The sequence below is a fragment of the Colletes latitarsis genome, chromosome 7, assembly GCF_051014445.1.
Source record: "Colletes latitarsis isolate SP2378_abdomen chromosome 7, iyColLati1, whole genome shotgun sequence".
Lineage (NCBI taxonomy): Eukaryota > Metazoa > Arthropoda > Insecta > Hymenoptera > Colletidae > Colletes > Colletes latitarsis.
The window spans coordinates 3,111,187-3,129,914 of NC_135140.1; the positions used below are offsets into that span (position 1 = coordinate 3,111,187).

The window sequence follows — 18,728 nt, forward strand, 5'->3', positions numbered from 1 at the left end:
TGTATTTTAAATACACGTGAAACAGGGATCTTTGTTTCAAATCACCGACAATCATCCGTCATAAAAATACTTGTTGGGGATTTCAACGTGTCGGTGAATAAGAATGACTGCGAAATCATGTTGATGAAAATATTGTTGGTGATTTAAAGGTAACCCCTGTACTTCCATATCAAGGTCGAATGACTACGCGTCAGTTCTTCACGGACGAACGTTTGAGTTGAAAAGCTTGCAATTAGTACGATCGAGGCGCTCCGTTAGTCGTGTATGTATGTATACACGTTAGAGTAGAGCGGCAGATACGTGTGCGATTTTCGGTTCGTATTCGATAGCAATCAAGATGGTAAGTATTAACTTGCATCGTGTTCTTGTATTAATGACAATATTTAAAAGGTAAACAAAGGTAGAAGGCAATTGATTTGTGTTTACAGGCATCTTACTCGGAGGATCAGCTGGCAGGTAAGTGAACGCGAATGTGATTTCTTCGGTAAGAAGCAAAGCGAGATCAAAGAGGGGCGGACAGTTTTTTCTCGGTGCTTAATTCAGGTCAAGAATATCGTTACCTTATTAGACCCACCCTGGTGTCACAGACTTGCGTGTCGGTGATTACCTTTTATGGTTAGGTACTTCAAAGAAGTACTAGCAGAAACGAAGAAAGCAAGACAGAAAGTGAATAGCAACGCAATCGTCGCGCCAGTTCATACCTTCATGTTCGTTTTAAATTCTCTCCGATTCTACTTTTAGCAATATATTCATATCAAGCACAATATATATTGCATTGCAAAGCGTGTTTCAAGACTTGTCGGTTCTTTTTACCGTCAGAAACTGGAGAAAGTGAAACGCAGCCACGACATATTGTCCTGTTAGTTTCTTTTAAGTTTTCGTCGGTCGTTGTTTTCGTTATTACATCTTACACATTATCGCCAACGAGAGAAACTTCAACTCATTTTTTTTACTGTCCACGATACTTACTTTCGATCTGTTTTTTTCCCCTGTAAATATATAAAGTGCAAAATGTATGGGTGTAGTTATCAAGAACTGACTAACAGAATGATGTCATCGATCGAGGGTAAATAAAGTTGCTGTTTGTGAAATATAGATGTATTACGTTCTGATTTAAAACTACAAATCAGTGTTTTTACTATTTATTTAAAAGTTTGAGTGCTAAGGAAGACAATCTATAGTAAGCATATCTTCTTACAACCACATCCAGCACTCGAACGATTAAATAAATTTGCATAAAAAATATATAAAACTTTGTTACCGTTATTTACAATGCCAGTAATTAAAGTTTTTCATGCATTATGACAGAATTCCAAGAGGCATTCCAGCTTTTTGACAGCCGAGGGGATGGAAAAATTCATGTATCTCAAATTGGAGATGCATTACGAGCACTTGGGCAAAATCCAACCGAATCGGATGTAAAGAAATTTACTCATCAACACAAACCCGACGAACGTATTAGTTTTGAAGTGTTTCTACCTATTTATCAAGCTATAAGTAAATCTAGAACATCCGATACTGCAGATGACTTTATAGAAGGTTTACGTCATTTTGACAAGGATGGAAATGGATTCATCTCTTCTGCTGAACTAAGACATCTTCTAACAACATTGGGTGTGTGAAATAAGTGGCTTCTATTTGCAACTCAGCTTCAAATTACGGATCAGAAATGAATTTGGCTATTTTGATAAATATTTATCTTGTACAAGTTAATTGTATATTTACTTTATATTAGGTGAGAAACTCAGTGACGAAGAAGTTGAAACATTATTGGCTGGCCATGAAGATTCACAGGGTAATATTAATTATGAAGATTTTGTTCGTCAAGTCATGTATGGATGAACGTATATTGTGAGAAATCATATTACAGAAAGATTTCTGTTTGTTAAAAAATTTCTTCCAAGGTTCAATTTTTTCCAATGTTTTTACACATTACATTGTCAGTATTTACCATTTAATGTGGAAAAATTTAATGGTTAATAGTTTTATTGGAAGCTGGGAAATATTGGTTTTTTTAAATTTATTTTCTATTTGAACGATTGAAAAATTTGTTATGCATCAATCTAAAAATTATATGAAAATGGAATGCATAGATTAAAATTGAAGTGAAATCTAAAGACAAAATGTCGGCAATACGACTTACGCAGCTTTTAACATAGACATTCCAAACCTTTTCTTATCGTTTTTATACACTTTTTAGAAGGCAATTGAGTATGAACAATCATTTTTGATTTTATAACTATAGTTACTTTCTTATCGAGTATTTTTTTCCAATTTAAACGTAATAACTATTTTCTGTATAAATACTTAATAATGTCTAAGGTTATGAAAATGTTGTATACTGAATAAAACACAATTTTTTAAAAATTAAATTTAGATCAGTTCTATGTTTAATTATTATTGGAAACAAAAACTAACGATACATAATAACTAGAAGCGATTGGTCTAGAACCTTTCAAAAAAGTTCAATTCAAATTAACAATAGTTAAAAAAGAAAAAAAGATTCATAAATATATTACTTTTAGAGCTGTTAGATACACGAGAATTTCCATTTAACGCTATGTGTTTTCGCACATTTATAGTGGGAATACTGTAATACGTAGAAAAATATATATAGACATATTGTTAATACTCTATAAATAAACGAATTGAAGTCTGAACGATGACATACATGATCTATCGTAAAATGATAGCCTTCTAAATCTGTAAAACCATAACGGAAACAATATTGTGCGGTGGTGTGTCCTGAAAAATGGCTTGTCCTTCAGGATCTTTATATATCAGAAGATCGACGTCCATGACGCTTTTCAATCCCAGTTTTTCAGCCGACTTTTTCGAGTACACGGACGTGTATACTCCGAACACGAATCCAACATCCTTTAGATTATGTTTCGCAAATGATATTCCTTTGGTCATTAGTGCCTTTGAGAGGCCCTTTCTTCGATAATTTTTATCAACAGCAACCGCGTAAAATTCTACAGCGGCTTTTGAATTTGGAAACTTTCCGTACAAATCAGCTGTCTCGCTGATCTCGGACAAATAATCGAAATACTGTTTCATTAATTTCGTTACGGGTGGATTGGCGGCAAACGCAGCAGAAACTCCGTCAACATTATTGTCGAACGTTGAGTTTCTACTGACGATCATTAGATTCACGCCAATTATTTTTTCAGTCGTTTTTTCTAAAGCTATCAAACAAGGCGAAAAAGAGAAGATCGCCCGTATCAATCGTTCATGGTCGATCCACATCGATTCTATCTCTTCTCTCGTTAGTAGGTTATTGTCTCGCAGACTTTTTACCATAGTCTCTTCTTTATCAAAATTTTCATGTAGAAACGATATTACTTCGGGTAAGTGTGACTCTTTCGCCCACTCAATGGTATAGAAATCATCGTTCGATTCCATTTTTAATCTGATTCTATATTTATCTATTTTGGTTGATTTGTTTTCTATTTATATATCTATTGTTTCTTAGAGCCTTTTCACAAGACGATACTTGAATGCGATATGCGTATGATTGAATACCGATCGTACGTGCAAACCCAATAACAACGTAAAGACAGTAATTCTCGTAGACTACGCTGATAAGATTAAAATTTTCAACATGTATTTCATTCTCAAAATAAGCATCGTAAGTATATCTTCTATTTCTTAATGGACCAATACAACTCATATACAGGGTGTTCGGTCACACCTGGGAAAAATTTTAATGGGGGATTCTAGAGGCCGAAATAAGACGAAAATCAAGAATACTAATTTGTCGATGGAGGCTTCGTTAAAAAGTTATTAACAATAAAATTTAAAAATTTCAAATCGTTCTGGAAAAATTATTTTCGTTTGCAGGGGTCAATTACAATCATTTTTGGTGAATACACATATCCCTGAAATCCTACCCATTTTCGAGAAAAAAATTCGAATAGATAGTGACATTTTTAGACAAAATTGAAAAATTTTAAATCATACTAAAAAAATTACATTTAGTTACAGGGGTTAATTACAATCATTTTTGGTCATTACACATACCCCCGAAATCCTACGCATTTTCAAGAAAAAAATTCAATACGGGTGGAACTTTAAACGTTAATAACATTTTAACAAAGCCTCCATCAACAAATTGGTATTCTTGATTTTCGTCTTATTTTGGCCTCTAGAATACCCCATTAAAATTTTTCCCAGGGGTGGTCGAACACCCTGTATAAATTCTTGAAATCCGCCCTAAGCATTAGTGTTTTACGTTCGACTCGTGATTGGTCATATTTTCTTAATTCCTTCGTAATTAAAAAAAATATTCTATATAGGTAAAAAATTTGTACAAGGAAACGTCGTGTTATTATCAAGTTCTTCAAGTAAATATAATTCTAATATTCGTATATGCCCTATTTTATGACTAGTTGTATATGTATCCATTAAAGAATCACAATGGAAATGTTATTTGTAGTCTTGCTATACGATGTTACCAATAAGAGAACTTAATATTAAGAATTACTGTTTGAAAATATATGTTCGTTACTGTATTTATTCAGAGTATAGCGCATTTTCGTTCAGGGTTTGTCGTTAGTCACACGGTTAAGTTTATTCGAATTTTTGTTTTGCTGGACGAGGTATACTAGGTTAAATTTCACTTGCGTTTATAGAAGCCGTATTTTCGAACACGCTTTCTTGGTTTCGCGGCAGAGCGCGCGGCAACGCGTGCGCAAATCGGCCGCGACAAGAAAAATAAGATGGCCGACCAGCGAAACAAATAGAGCGCCGTTGTAAATAACAAACCGTCCAAGCACGTTCCGTGGAGAAGTTTTCGTCGCGACGTTCGCGATGCACAGCACCCTGTGATCACCTCTCGGTGCTGTCATATTCATATAACCAGGACGCGAATCGTCCACGCGGCAAGGAACCTGCGACCGCGGTCACAGCCACAAATTCACTACCGTTGAATGCGTCACACGCGTACACGAGTATCGAGGAACACGGCTAAAGAGGCAATTCGAGCCGAGGATCATCATCGCCAGGATGCAATTGCGAAAGCGAAGCTACCTTGTGCCACGTCCTCACCTACGACTCGCCTAGCTCCTCATGCTAGTCTCATCTTTCGAACTGCTTGGAGCACAGCATGAAGGAGATGCTTGGAGGGTGCTGCGTGTGTTCTGACGAGAGGGGTTGGACTGAAAATCCGTTGGTGTACTGCGATGGCCAAGGTTGCACCGTTGCCGTACATCAAGGTCTGTTCTCCATAGAATACTGTACAAACAGAGCATGGTGCAATCAGCTGCAAGATGCTATCTACAAATTCTTTTTACAGCTTGTTATGGTATCGTTACGGTACCGACTGGACCATGGTACTGCAGAAAATGCGAATCACAGGAACGAAGTGCACGCGTGGTGAGTTAAATGTTGACCTTGCAGCTTGTGTTTATGTTGATATTTGTGGTCTTAGATTGGTTCAAGACACATGCGTGTATAAGCAATCATTGTTGCATTTGATATTAATGTTTCCCTATTTATTATGATAAATATACCAAGAAGAATGCTCTTTATATCGGCAAAGAGATCTATTTAACATAGCATAACGTCTCTGTATATTTACTCAACAGCGTTGTGAGTTGTGTCCAAGTCGAGACGGAGCTCTTAAGAGAACGGATCAGGCTGGTTGGGCACACGTTGTTTGCGCACTATATATACCAGAAGTTCGATTTGGAAATGTGACAACAATGGAGCCAATTATTTTGCAACTTATACCGACGGAAAGATTTAGTAAAGTAAGGACATTGTTGATACAGTTTTATTTTCTACTTTGGTAGCGATTGTGACAAATATTTTATATTTATAATATTTGGTACTTCAGTCGTGCTATATCTGCGAGGAGCAAGGAAGAGGTAGTAGAGCAAATGTGGGAGCCTGTATGCAATGCAACAAGACAGGCTGCAGGCAGCAATTTCATGTTACGTGTGCGCAGGCTCTTGGCTTGCTCTGCGAAGAAGCTGGCAACTATCTTGATAACGTTAAGTACTGCGGATATTGTCAGCATCACTATTCAAAATTGGTGAGTTTTAGTGCCGTTTGATAAATTGTTATTTATCAACTTATAGACTTAAGTAACAATTTCGTTATCCAATATTCAGAAAAAGGGTGGTAATGTAAAAACTATACCACCTTACAAGCCAATACCTGCTGATAATGGCTCGTCAGACTCGTCTCCTGAAAAGGAAGCAGAAACACCAATAAAATCTTCGTCAAGTGGTAAACGAAAGAGTTCAAGTTCCAAATCCGCTACCAATTCTAAAAACAAATCTAATACTAGTCCAAGTCTAGAAATAAATGGCGTTGCTGACGACAAAAGCAGCAGCGGTCGTAATACACCCAAAGACAACACCACAAATTCCAGTAAATTCACAACTTCCAACTTCGTAGAGACAATCGTCACCCAATCGGAGAGTGTGTTTGGACATGACGGCACTACTTCCACTACTACCACAGTAACCGCTGCGACGGTTAAATCGGGATCGAACTCGAACTCGGGCCACAAAAACAGTGGCCAATTGAAATCGAATTCGTCGTCGTCGAACAAGTCCTCGATCCACAGTAAAAAGAGAAAAACCGGAGCACGTACGCCAACGGTGATAGGGAATGAAAACTCGAACCAATCGGTCAGCTCAGAAGCCAGCGGTTCAGTCGTGGTTGCTGTCAGTTCCGTTGTACAGCAGGCGGTTTCGAGCAACAATGTAGTACAGACAACCATAACAGAAGCCACGAGCCTGAGCACAACCACCGAGCCAGAAAAATCGAAAAAGGTAAACAAATTTCAAAAAAATACAAAAGAAATTGAAAATTGCTGATGGAATACCATTTATTACTAAACGATAATCCACCAGTAATCCTCGCTAAAATCAATAGATTAAATGTAAAGGAAAAGTGGTCTGATGTATGGAGCAATCATCAAAATTATTCGTCCGGGTTTGGAACATTAATTCAAAGAGGTTACAAAACTAAGAAGGCATTTCGTCTAGGTTTTGCTGGTGGAGTTCGTCGGTAAGGCTGACCCAGCAAACCTTGCTTTAGACGCGGCTGAATGTGCAATAGACTCTGGTATTTGAGTTCTTAGAAATTTCCAAAAAATTTCACGCTGTATAAAGCACTGTACGAGAGTACTAGTCAAATCTACGGTATCTTTGTGTTTTTATAGCTGAAGGTTGAGAGCCCTATTCAGTCACTGTCCAACACCCCAGTCAGTACCGAATCAACTACTACACCTGTGATAATGGCTGTAACGCAGTCCCAATCGTCGATTGTTACCCAGTCGCCGACAACTACGTCGAACAGCATAGTCGTCTCCGTTCCATTAACTGCAACGTCGCTTCCTAATACGGTGCAGAGCGTAGTAACGAGCGCTCCTACGCTGTATCAGCAACTGCAACAGAGCATTATTACTACTGCGGCAACCGCGGAACTAAGGTCGAGTGCTATGTTAAATTCGGAGAGATTTACTCCGGAAGAAGCTCCTGCTAAGAGATCTCGGTAAGTACAATATCACAAATAAACTTTATACCTCGTATACAATTTTACTGAAAAAATGGCAACTTTGCGCGAGAAAAGAAAAATAATTTTACAATTTTTCAACCGCGAAATCATTTAAAGGTTCGAGCCAAAATTTCGGCTGAAACTGTTTTGTGAAAGTTGCATTATCTATCATTTTGATTACATACAATAATGGGTTATATTCTGAATTTACAATTTAGCAGGCGAATTTTGAAATAACATAATGTATTATTTTTATCAATAATTCATCATATTTTCCATACAATGGTTATAAAATTAAATAACATTTTTGATGAATGAACACTTTTTAATTGCTTCACGTTTCTTGCGAGGATACGATATCTTCATCGAAGTATTATTAATGAATGAAAACGCAATTCAGAAGTATATATTTCGTTTTACACACAAATAAAAATAATCCGAATAGGGCTATGTTTCAAATCATTTTCATTAAAAAGAAAATCTCATCAATTTTTTCGGTTGTCACCAGCTAGCTTTTGTTGGCACAGTATCTAGTCTTTCGCGTTGAAAAAACAGAAGTAGATATGTCTTCGCGCTTTTCAGCCGGGGAAATATATTAAGTATTAAAACGAGGAGCTATTGTACTTTTAAAATATTAATCATATAATTATTAATCATATAATACTCGGTTCACGAGTTTCATTCGGTTCATTTTCCTGTAAAAATAATGATGTCGATGTAAATGAAGGTGGCAATTTCAAACATCGCACGTTGTACTTTTAACATGGATATTCGTATCCATTTTTTCGTTGTACAAGACGAATACAGTAATGCACGGTTAAGTTTCCACGATCCCCATCTCGTCCATTCAGTGTCTCGAGTTCAACGAAATTTGACCCAGCAGAAAAGGAAAGAAAATCAGTAAAACGAAAGGAAGCAAGACACCCGCAGTACAGAGATGTAAAAAGATTAATAATCATGCAATACGCTTCCTCCTTCATTTTGATCAATGACCGAATAAATTACATTTTTCATTTTTCAAATGTATTTTCTTAAATTTTATTTACAATAAAAAAGTAGGTAAAGAATGCCCGCGATTCGCACCAATATTGCGTTCTATTTTAAACACGCGCCAAAACTGAGTGCATCAAATCAAAATGGCTGACCATTGGATAAACAAGCCACTTTGTTTCTAACCTCTTTGCGCGTATCGTAAAAATGGTTCAGGTAGAAAAATTTTATGGTCTATGAATTTACGGTACCGTGGCAAATATCATTTCACCGAGGTGCAACTGCTTTCTTTGAAAACGTTGGAAACCATTGTGACATCCAGAAGATGTTTACGACAACGTCGTGCTACGTAAACAGGAAAAATAATTCGAGACAATTTTTTTAATTATTTCATTTTCATACGACGCAAGTCGTAAGGAAACTTGAGAAACATGAAATTTTGTGAATAACTGTGATTCTGTTAGCGTTCTTGTGATTCGTCTGTAGCTTTAGGGATACTTTGAGGTTATGTTTGTTTTTTCTACCTCAAGGGGCCTCAAGGGCAACGAACGAAGGAAAGGAGTAACGTGATGTTATAAATGGCACTAGCACAACGGTCCGTTTATATTGGTTCTTATACAGCAATGAATTTCATAAATGTTTGCGTAATTTATTGGTATTAGCATAAGTGTATAGCTAGTTACATGAATTTGAGTCTAAAGTGTATCGTTGTTTGAACATTTAGCATTGTATTATTGCTGTTTGCTAAGAATAATGTGGTTTACATTGTATTCTTTAGCCGATATAATAAAGACCTGATTTATAACCATGAATGTGAATATGTATTTTTGTTGCTTTCTTAGCTCTCAGTCGTCAGATAAACAGGAAAGAGCACGCAAACCAAAGCGTGGATCGTCGAATAGTCAACCAGCACTGCCACAGTCACAGTCACAACCACCACCAACAGCTTCTTCTGTAGTAACGTCGGTATCTAGTAGCTCAGCAGTAACAACGTCTAGACGAGGAGGGAGAAACAGTCATCAGACTCCTCCACCAGCTGTAACTGTAGCACCTGTACCGTCTATTATTCAAGGACCCACATTAAGTGGTGGACACTTTAGCAGCGTCAATTCTGGTTTGGTAAATACAATGGGTCCTACTGTGAAAGAGTCTCCTCCAAGCAGTCCAGGATCTGAGAGTATGAGTAGTAATGGACCAGGAAGACGAAAGAGGAAAAGTGCCAGTGCAGCCTCTACAACGCCTACACCTTCTGCATCCAGTACTCCAACACTTACAAATCCTAAAGAAGAAAAAGATGTCAAGCTGTAAGAATCGATGTCGATTGTTACTGTAATATTGTTTTTCCATGTATGTGTGTTAATTCAGTTTATACAATAGGTTTCAAAATGGAGTTAGTGCACCACACATGTTAGGAAATCAATTGAATCCAACTTCAACGATGGCGCAAAAGATGTCAGACACCCTGTCACAAGAGCTGGAAGCACATTCTATTTTTACAGAAGCAAATAATTCTACAACGAATTTAGTCGGCCCCCAGCTACACAGTCGGGTGATCGCATCTGTATGTATCTTTGAAAACGCACGAATGTTTAATTATGTTCGTTAAATGAATGATATCGGAAATAGTTTTCCCCGACTTAATTCCATGCTTCATTGTTTCACAAGCAGATACGATCCAATCAGACAGGTGCACCGCCTACATCGTTTTCTTCAGTTTTTAATACGACAAGCAATACCAATCCTAATAGCAGTACCAGTACTATTGGTGCTGGTTCCATTACCGGTTCACTGGGAGGCGGAGCAATACCTCAAACACTGGATCAACTTTTAGAAAGACAATGGGAACAAGGAAGTCAATTTTTGATGGAGCAAGCCCAGCACTTTGACAGTGAGTGTACGGCAAAAAAATATGCTTTTAGTCGCATGGGCTTGGTGAAAACGGGGGATTTTTTTCTCTGTATCGATTTGGTTTTAAGCATAATACTTTTGCATGACTTTGTTTTAATTCATTTATTTTCTACTCTTAGTTTTGTATTCTATAACATAATAAAATGTAAAGTACATTGCTTCCCGGCTAGTAAGGCTTAACACAGTTATTCCATATGTATAAGAAATGAGATTAATCACACTATGAAATGCTCTTTACAGTCGCTTCTCTACTTTCGTGTCTTCATCAATTAAGAGCTGAGAACCTTAGGCTAGAAGAACATGTAAATAGTCTTTTACAAAGGAGAGATCACTTATTGGCTGTGAACGCTAGACTTGCTATTCCGCTGACAACTCAGCCTAGTACGCATCCAGGTAATTTCTTTTCTAATTTAGTTGCCAATTGAGTCTTTTGCTATTTAATTTCAAACTTGACACGAGGAATGTTGTGCCCTCGTGTCTTTCTCCTTTGGTATATTTTCGTAAATGTATCGATAACGGAGTTATGGCCCGGAACAATCATGCGAATCAATTTGTGTATTGCCGGCTAAAATTGGTAGATTATTCTAATTTGCAATTTAATTTCATGGACCAATTACAGCAAACAATATACATCCGACTGTTAATCCGTCTCATCCCAACGTTCCACATCCCGACGTTCCACCAGGAGCCGCGGCTTCCGTTCCGAGAGTGAACCGTGAACCACGAGTAAATAACACGTACATGCCTCATTCGAGTTCGAGTAATCATTCGGCAACGTTGGAAAATGGTTTACCGCCGGATCCTTCACCCCCAGCTGCGGCGTCTCTATCTCAATATCAACACCGGACTTCGTTGGTCGCACCTCAACCTAGTTCAACGATCAGGTAATGAATCTGTCTTCAGGGTAAAGTCATAAATATGGGTATTATAATATTTGTCTTTTGCTGGGATGATTGCGAACAGACACAGCCCGGCGGGAACCGCGTACCATCAGGGGCAACCAAGTAACATAGTGTCCCCGGCACCTGCTAGCAATTCGGGAGTTGTCAGAAACTCATCTGTTACACCAGATCCATTGCGTGGAGTGCCAAGGTGGACATTGAAACCTTTACAACTGTACTTTTCCTCTTTTCTTCTGTCCTAATTTCTTTTCTGTCTCAATCATCTATATACACTCGCGCACGAATATATTTGAATGCTTACATTTATAACATTGGACTAACGAGATACATAAAATAAATAAAATTGTATTAAGTTTGTGCATCGTTCGATGCCTTTTAATTTTGCGTTATGACATTTTTTTCTTTTTTTTTCTAACTGTTTTAGAGATACAGCTTTTGTTTCTAATTGCGTGGGACACCCTGTATAAACTAATATTATTCATAACAGAGCACAATACTCGTTACATGATTTTTCTACATCACTTGAATTTACCAATGTTCCCAGTTTCTATAGAAAAACATTGTTTATCTACTTAACTCTCTAAACTTTCGTAATCCTGTTTTAGTATATCTTTCTAACGAATATTTTTTTATTTATATAATTAACGGATTTAGTTCAAATTTTGTATGTGTGATTTCGATACTTATACTTGTTACAAGATTACTTTCTGGGCTTGAGTTTAATATGCATGTTTTCATTGTTTAAAGTTTTAGTAGCTAGCGTTCGAATACCTTCGTATGCCACTGTAGTTCGTTAATAATTTTTTTTAACTCGAACAATAATTTCTGCTGTTACCTTTTTTGACAGCTTGTCGTCTTTCAGGTCAGTTCCACAGACGTTGAGCAATTACATGCCTTCCATGTACCAATCCACTATGTCCAATCTGACAAATAATCAAGTAGGTAATGTTCATAACCTTCATTCTCATGGACCTTCTCCACCCAGCCATGGACCACCAGGGAAACCTAGCTGAAGATAGATGCAAACAGGAAGTAAACAGAAGCGTGCTGCATCCGTTGACAGACGTGGTAGTGATGAAGCTTAATCATCAACCGAGAGACGTGAGTACGATGGTGAAATCATCATCCGTAGAAATGGAGAAGGAATTCGTCGAATTCCATATCTTCACGATCAACCCGATCCGTGTTTTGTCGCTTAAAATTGACTTCGTGTGGACCTCTGTCCGGTCTCTGCTCGATTAAGCGCGATCGATCATAGTAGCTCTATGATTTAGAAAAGCTTTTAGACAAAAGGTAAATACTATCGATCGGAAAGAATCCGTTGCATTTATCGTTCGATCGCTATATAATTCATGGTTTAATTAATTTATAAATTATAATGGGACGAATAGCATAGTTTATTCTAAATACCACGCATTTTTATCTATATGTAAACCGAAATTTTTTATATGGCGTTGATTCGAATGATTTGATCGCGAATTGCAGTGTACGAAACGTAGGAAAAATGACGAACACGACAATTAGAGGTATCGCCCTTCCACGAGAAGAAGGCACAGCGTGTTTCCATCCTCACTCTTGCTGCAGTCCGCTGATTGGCTGTCACCGATCTTCGTCACCGTTTTCGACCAATACCTGTGAGTCAGCGGACTGTAACAGAAGTGGGGATATAAGCACACTGTGCCTTCTCGTGGAAGAATGGTAGCTACAAACGAAAAAGACAGGCATTTTAGATTGTTCGGTTTCTTTCGTTCCTCCTTGGTTGCGCGTCGTCGAGCACGTCTGAGACACTCTTTCCATCGTTGGCATAATGATGAAAGAAAAGAATTAACGGCAAATCCGCAGATGTACAAATCTTAGACTGTAAGTTAATCTATCGCGACGAGAATAGCAATAATATTTACAAGTAGGTGTACGTTTTAACGAAAGATAACCGCGTGTAAGTATGGAGGTACGACAAAGTTCATCCATCGTTTTATAAAGAGGCATTTCTTGCAAAACCATTTCATCAACGTCGTACGGCTTTTTTTTCTTTCTTACGCAGCTTACGACGTATGAAGACAAGGATTCAGGGCTTCGAGGACGTACAGTGCACGTTAAATTGAGTATAAAATGCTTGGGAACGTGTCGAATAAAACACTTTGTCGGATCTAGAACCAATTATACAGGGTGAGTCAATAAGAACTATTATCGAAAATAATTCGTTACATATTGATTGCATCGAAAAACATTTTAACCTTTTAACTAAGGTCGATTTTGATGCAAGCACAAGCTGCCTGCGGAAAACTTGTTCACGCTTTGAGCAGTATACATATTGAACGCTCATAGTCGTTTAACGCACAGACAACTGTTCGACTGAGCGCCTATTCGTAATCAAAGGGTTAAACGAATTTTCTTGTATTTGGAAAGACTCGTCAAATGGATGTATAGTGACGTGCAAAAATTTCCTAACAGATAGTTTATTTCCTTTACTTTCCAAAAACAAAACCTGAAGAAATTTCTATTATTATTGCATATATAAAGGTATATTGTGTAAAAAAAATAATCTAAATAAGGTGAAAGTCTTTTATTCTTTCATATGTGTTTATTCGAGGAATTACTTAATTAGCATGTTGAAAAGTTTCCGGCCAATCCGTCGTTCTACAAAGGAAATAGTGATTGTCACTCATACTATTACAGTTTTGGGATAATTCAATTGACATTTTATAATTGATACCTAGTAATCGTGTCTTTGACAGCGATAATAGCAGCACAGGAGCAAGAAGATGCGAATAAACGCATAATGTGATTAATAAATCTCATTCTTGTATAAAAACTTGCAATATTCGTTTTTCTCAAAGATTCCTAATTGGATTTTTGAGCCCATAAATTGAAAAAGACAGTTTAGAACCTTTATTTTATTCGGTAATAACTACGTTCGATGCATGCTTAGGGGTTTGTTGAATTCCAGTATATGGTAATAAATAAACTTTGAAGTTGTTTCTATACACGGCACCGTTCATCGTGTCCGTAATTTCTACAGGTTTTGCACTCCAAATGAACCCTTTTCCAGAGATCATATTCACCTTTTTGCACTATAAATCAACTCTTTTGCAGATGATGTTCACCTTTCTACAAATCATATTCACTTTATTGCAAATCAAGTTTTGGGATCATATTGTTGTTTTTTGTGTAAATATTATTACATACGTGCGGTACAATTTTTATTTTGGTCCAATAACTTCACATCGGATTTTAATTATTTTTATTACAATGGTTTAAAGAAATAAATTCGTAGAAAGCTTGATTCGCAAGAGAGGGTGAATTTGATTTGCGTAAAGGTGAATGCGATCTGCAAAAGGCAAAAGAGTGAAGAATTTAAAAATTTTGAAAAAGATATAAAAAATGAAAATTCATCGAATCTGTTTCCAAACATTTACGATACGATGATTAGGAATCGCTGCTCTAGGTCCTGAGTCCTTTGATTTCAACGTTCTGCTGATTCAAATGCCATACTGTTCATTTTGTTCGAGAGATCTCTTTACAGGCACCGCTATCGACAGATGTTACACCTTCGATAAGTAGATTGTAATGCGAAATCGACCTGTCTCACAGCCGGACGATGTATATTCTAATCTTATACATAAAACATACTACTTAGATGTACAACACGAGCACTGCCTTCCACCAATAAAACGTCGCCGTGGGACAGATCGATCAGGAAGTTCTCCTCTTCGTAACAAACGTATAATTGTTTTTACTTTAACTTGGTTCTCGATTGACTGATAGTGCCGAAACGTAAGCTGTGGCAACCGTGTCCGCTTATACTAGGGATCATGATTTCGAACGTGTATTTTAAATACGAACGTGTATTTATACGGTTGTTACGTTTATTGTAGATTTGCTAGTCTACAGGTAAAAATAACAAATAGTCTAATCTCGTTCAAACGCGAGAAGATCAGCGTTGAGCATTATTCCAATAAAATTTCGTTTCTTAAAATTAAAATTAAACTTTGATCTACCCGTTATTTACGAAAAAACTTGCGTTAGCAAGTTGTTAAAGATAACTTTTGCCCAACGCTATTCTTACTTGATATTCGACTGTTTTGTTATACGCAAACGATCGCAAACAGAAAATATAGATATGTTAATGCACGTGAATTCGTGCATTTAAAATGCACGCGAAATATAGATCTCTGGCTTGTACGTTTAGGTTTATTCTCGAGCAAAGTCGAGAAGCGTTTCGCGATTGTACATTGTAGATTTTACACGTTTCGTTCGTGAACAAGCGGGGTTCGTTTACGATTGATTTTTGTTCGTTGTTAGTACCTTGCCTTTCTCGATGGCACCGCACACTTTACTCGAATCGAAAGCGACAGTCGCGATCTTTGTCGATCACTTTAACGATAACCGTATGCTAGACGCGTAATCAAAACTTGTTAGAAGAGTACACGAAGCTGTTGGGGGAGAGTTAATGGTAGGACTTCAGCTCGAGAGACTAGGGCTATTAGCATGACAGAATTTGGCTCGATTGTTTTTATCCATCGTGACGGAGTGGAGGCGGTCATTAAAAATAAACAGCGTTGCACGCGTGTGTGTGTGTGTGTGAGTATTTCTAACGAGGAGACTAGTGTTTCTCTTTTGTCGGTTGGTTCATTTCTACTGAAAATTTGTAGAAGATAAACAATGATTACAATAGAGGCGAAGACAGAAATCTGTCTTTTCCTTTCGAAAAGTATCCGAATTTTATAGTCAGAATGTGCAACACGTTCTAAACGATCAAGAGAATAAATTTTTTTTTTTTTTGTCACTGCCTGGCTAACAAGCCAGATTATTTAAATATTTTATTTCGTTGGGAGCAACGAAATTGTTTTAACAAGAATGATTTACGTTTACCGTATTGTGTTCCTTGTTTTAATAGTAATTTGAGGAAAGACGATTTTAGAACGGCGTGTACGTTGTTTGAAGATTACGTGAGAAATCGAACTCGGTTGAATGTGTAAATTTTGTAAAGCTGCGCCGAGACTTTTTAGGCTCATATTATACGATAACAATAACGTGTATGCAATTATAAGATGGTAGTAGTGGTAGATCGTGAGGACACCGGACCTTCAGGATAGCTCGTCACCACTCAGGGAAAATCGATTTACTGTACAAAATTCTGTCGAGTTTTCTTCGCGTGCGTCGATTGTGTCGAGTAGGGGAATTCTAGCCAAATTATTGTACATCTTTGGCGGACAACAAATTACATTATACTCGCAGCTATTTTGTGATAAAAATAGTGATTTTATACGACGTTCTTAACATGTTCACTATTCTGGACCTTCGAGCGTGGAACCACTTGTGTTTTTGAGAGACAATAAGTGTTTCATGGCAATAAACACACTGCCTTCTTCTCTAAGATCGTCGTTTTTGCGACGAAGCTGCGTTCTTTGATCACACGATATACGAAGATCCGGTCGAATGATATTTTTTCGTGTATGTCCATGTTTTTAGTTGCGCTATTAGTTTATGTATTTTATTATAACATGTTTCGGATTATTCTGTATTTAAATATTCAATGCGTCGATCAAGTATTCAAGATATCAACAACATTCTACGCAATATTTCTACTTCGATAAAGAAAACTTAACGCGTTTACCCAGCTACAGGCAAGAATTTGGGATTTATTTTTTATAAGGAAAAATTATTCGTATTAAAAACATGGACACCAGTTGTGAAGCAAATACAGTAAAATGGAGCTATATTAGAGCGTGCAATACACTTGGAAACAGTGAACATGTTAGGCGCCCATAAAGTAGATAAATTGGTAGTTGTGAAAACAGACATCTTGTATGAACCTTGTTAGAGTTCTGGGAAATAGCATTGTAATATTCTTCGCGTAAGACAAAGTATTAATTTGATTAATAGTCGTATAGACAAAATGCTCTATGGCTGTTGTCAAAGTAATACTTGATTTTCTAAGGAACTTTGTCTTATCAAAATGTGTACAATTTGTTTTGATCGACGTTAAAGGCCCAGCCTTGTAAATTGTACGATGATGGATGCAGAATTTTAGTGTGACTCGAGAAAGATCAATAATCGACGACTTTGTAGAAAGTTCGAAAGGGTTTCCAAGAAAAGAAAAGAAAAAAAAACGAAAAAAAAAGAGGAAAAATAATAAGTGATCGTCGAAAACAACAGTGCGTTTATACCGATGAAGAGTATTTTATGCATTATCAGTGTAGTGTTGCTGTACGTTTAAGGTAATATACGGTACGAGAGAGGGATGCGAGAGAGAACGAAGCATGCACGACAGAAAAGAATGAACGAAGTTACAAAGAGCAGTACGATAATATTTTTACACAGCAGGCCGTGCCAAATTTTTGCAATCGAATCATTGAACATCTCGATCTCTTAAACAATGTCGGTCGTTTAAGATATCGAGACTGAAATCGCCTTTGTTCACCCGAGAATGGAATGTGTGATTCGGGGGGGGGGGGGGAAGAGGAAATGTGACCCATCGTTATCGTTGATTTTGTTCATTATCGCATCGAAGAATATCTTCACGCTGCAGTGAAAAGAAAACACCGACTCTCGTTCTTGTGTTCACTTTCAGTTCGTGTACAAATAAATTATTGTGTTCCTAATCCACCGTGAATCGATTATCGGAGCTTGTCGCTTGAAAATTTCACTTTTCTAGGGTTATCCAAATTGAGCGTTACATCTGTAAATTTACGTAAAACTAATTCGAGATACTTCAAGTTTTTTTGCTTTAAGGAGGTATTGCTGTCTAGACTGTCAATTTCACGGCCCTTTTTGTGATTTTTTTTTTAACAATAGATAGACTGTTTTGTACTGAGACTTTGTAGATATATTTATTTATCTTCTAAGCATGTACAATATTTTTTTCATGGAAAAATATTAAAAATCGTGGGAATTGTAATTTCTTATTTAATGGCGCTTTTGGAAAAGGTGCTCCAATGGCTTCCAGGATTCCAGGATTCCTGATAAATAAAGAAATGGCGACGCTTCAAGTTTCGAATTTCTATTTGTTAATCGTTCTTTTGTCTTTAGCGTATCAAAAAGAATAGTAAAACTCAATATTTTTTTAAATCTCTAGTTCCAGCTATAAAGGCGCGTCTGCTGAATATTCTCTCCAAATTAGAAGTCAATCGGTTTGCTAGATTTTGAAATATCGTGTAAGCCAGTTTGAATGCGGTTTTTTTAAATGAGAAGCTATAACTTTCGCAATTTTTAATATTTTTTGATGAAAAAAATACTATATATACCTATAAGACAAATAAATATATCTGCAAAATGTCACTGCAAAACAACCTATCTGTCGTTAAAAAAAAAATCACATAATAAGGCCGAAGAAATGACAGCCTAGACAGCAATACTCCCTTAATATAAAGTCCATTTCATTACATAAATTCTGGAATAGAATATCATTCAAAT

At 36.9% G+C, this 18,728-nt stretch overlaps 3 protein-coding genes across 11 annotated transcripts; 2 read left to right on the forward strand and 1 right to left on the reverse strand.

Annotated features, from left to right (window-relative positions):
* The first annotated feature begins 86 nt into the window (after nt 1–86).
* Mlc-c (Myosin light chain cytoplasmic) lies at nt 87–2,372 on the forward strand. 2 transcript variants are annotated; one of them, XM_076769194.1, is made up of 4 exons: nt 87–340; nt 429–456; nt 1,309–1,614; nt 1,736–2,372. In XM_076769194.1, exons 1-4 carry the CDS (start codon nt 338–340, stop codon nt 1,840–1,842), a joined length of 444 nt encoding a protein of 147 aa, XP_076625309.1. In that variant the 5' UTR covers nt 87–337; the 3' UTR covers nt 1,843–2,372. The 2 variants fall into 2 exon arrangements, with proteins under 2 accessions (XP_076625309.1, XP_076625308.1); XM_076769193.1 differs by lacking the exons at nt 87–340; nt 429–456 and adding an exon at nt 484–1,066.
* Nucleotides 2,373–2,457: 85 nt separating this feature from the next.
* On the reverse strand, nt 2,458–3,536 carry LOC143343866 (uncharacterized). Its single transcript, XM_076769191.1, has one exon. It carries the CDS (start codon nt 3,403–3,405, stop codon nt 2,698–2,700), a length of 708 nt encoding a protein of 235 aa, XP_076625306.1. The 5' UTR covers nt 3,406–3,536; the 3' UTR covers nt 2,458–2,697.
* A 1,086-nt stretch (nt 3,537–4,622) lies between these two features.
* Nucleotides 4,623–17,763, forward strand: Alh (coiled coil domain containing protein Alhambra). 8 transcript variants are annotated; one of them, XR_013079940.1, is made up of 14 exons: nt 4,623–5,216; nt 5,297–5,376; nt 5,589–5,753; nt 5,840–6,037; nt 6,117–6,785; nt 7,178–7,509; nt 9,345–9,806; nt 9,880–10,063; nt 10,168–10,396; nt 10,651–10,803; nt 11,030–11,294; nt 11,374–11,502; nt 12,175–13,478; nt 13,559–17,763. XR_013079940.1 is itself a non-coding variant. In XM_076768024.1 (14 exons), exons 1-14 carry the CDS (start codon nt 5,108–5,110, stop codon nt 12,323–12,325), a joined length of 2,955 nt encoding a protein of 984 aa, XP_076624139.1. In that variant the 5' UTR covers nt 4,623–5,107; the 3' UTR covers nt 12,326–17,763. The 8 variants fall into 8 exon arrangements, 6 of the variants coding, with proteins under 6 accessions (XP_076624139.1, XP_076624133.1, XP_076624138.1 ...); XR_013079941.1 differs by having other exon boundaries at nt 12,175–12,413; nt 13,354–17,763; XM_076768024.1 differs by having other exon boundaries at nt 6,117–6,234; nt 6,406–6,785; nt 12,175–17,763.
* The last annotated feature ends 965 nt before the right edge of the window (nt 17,764–18,728 follow it).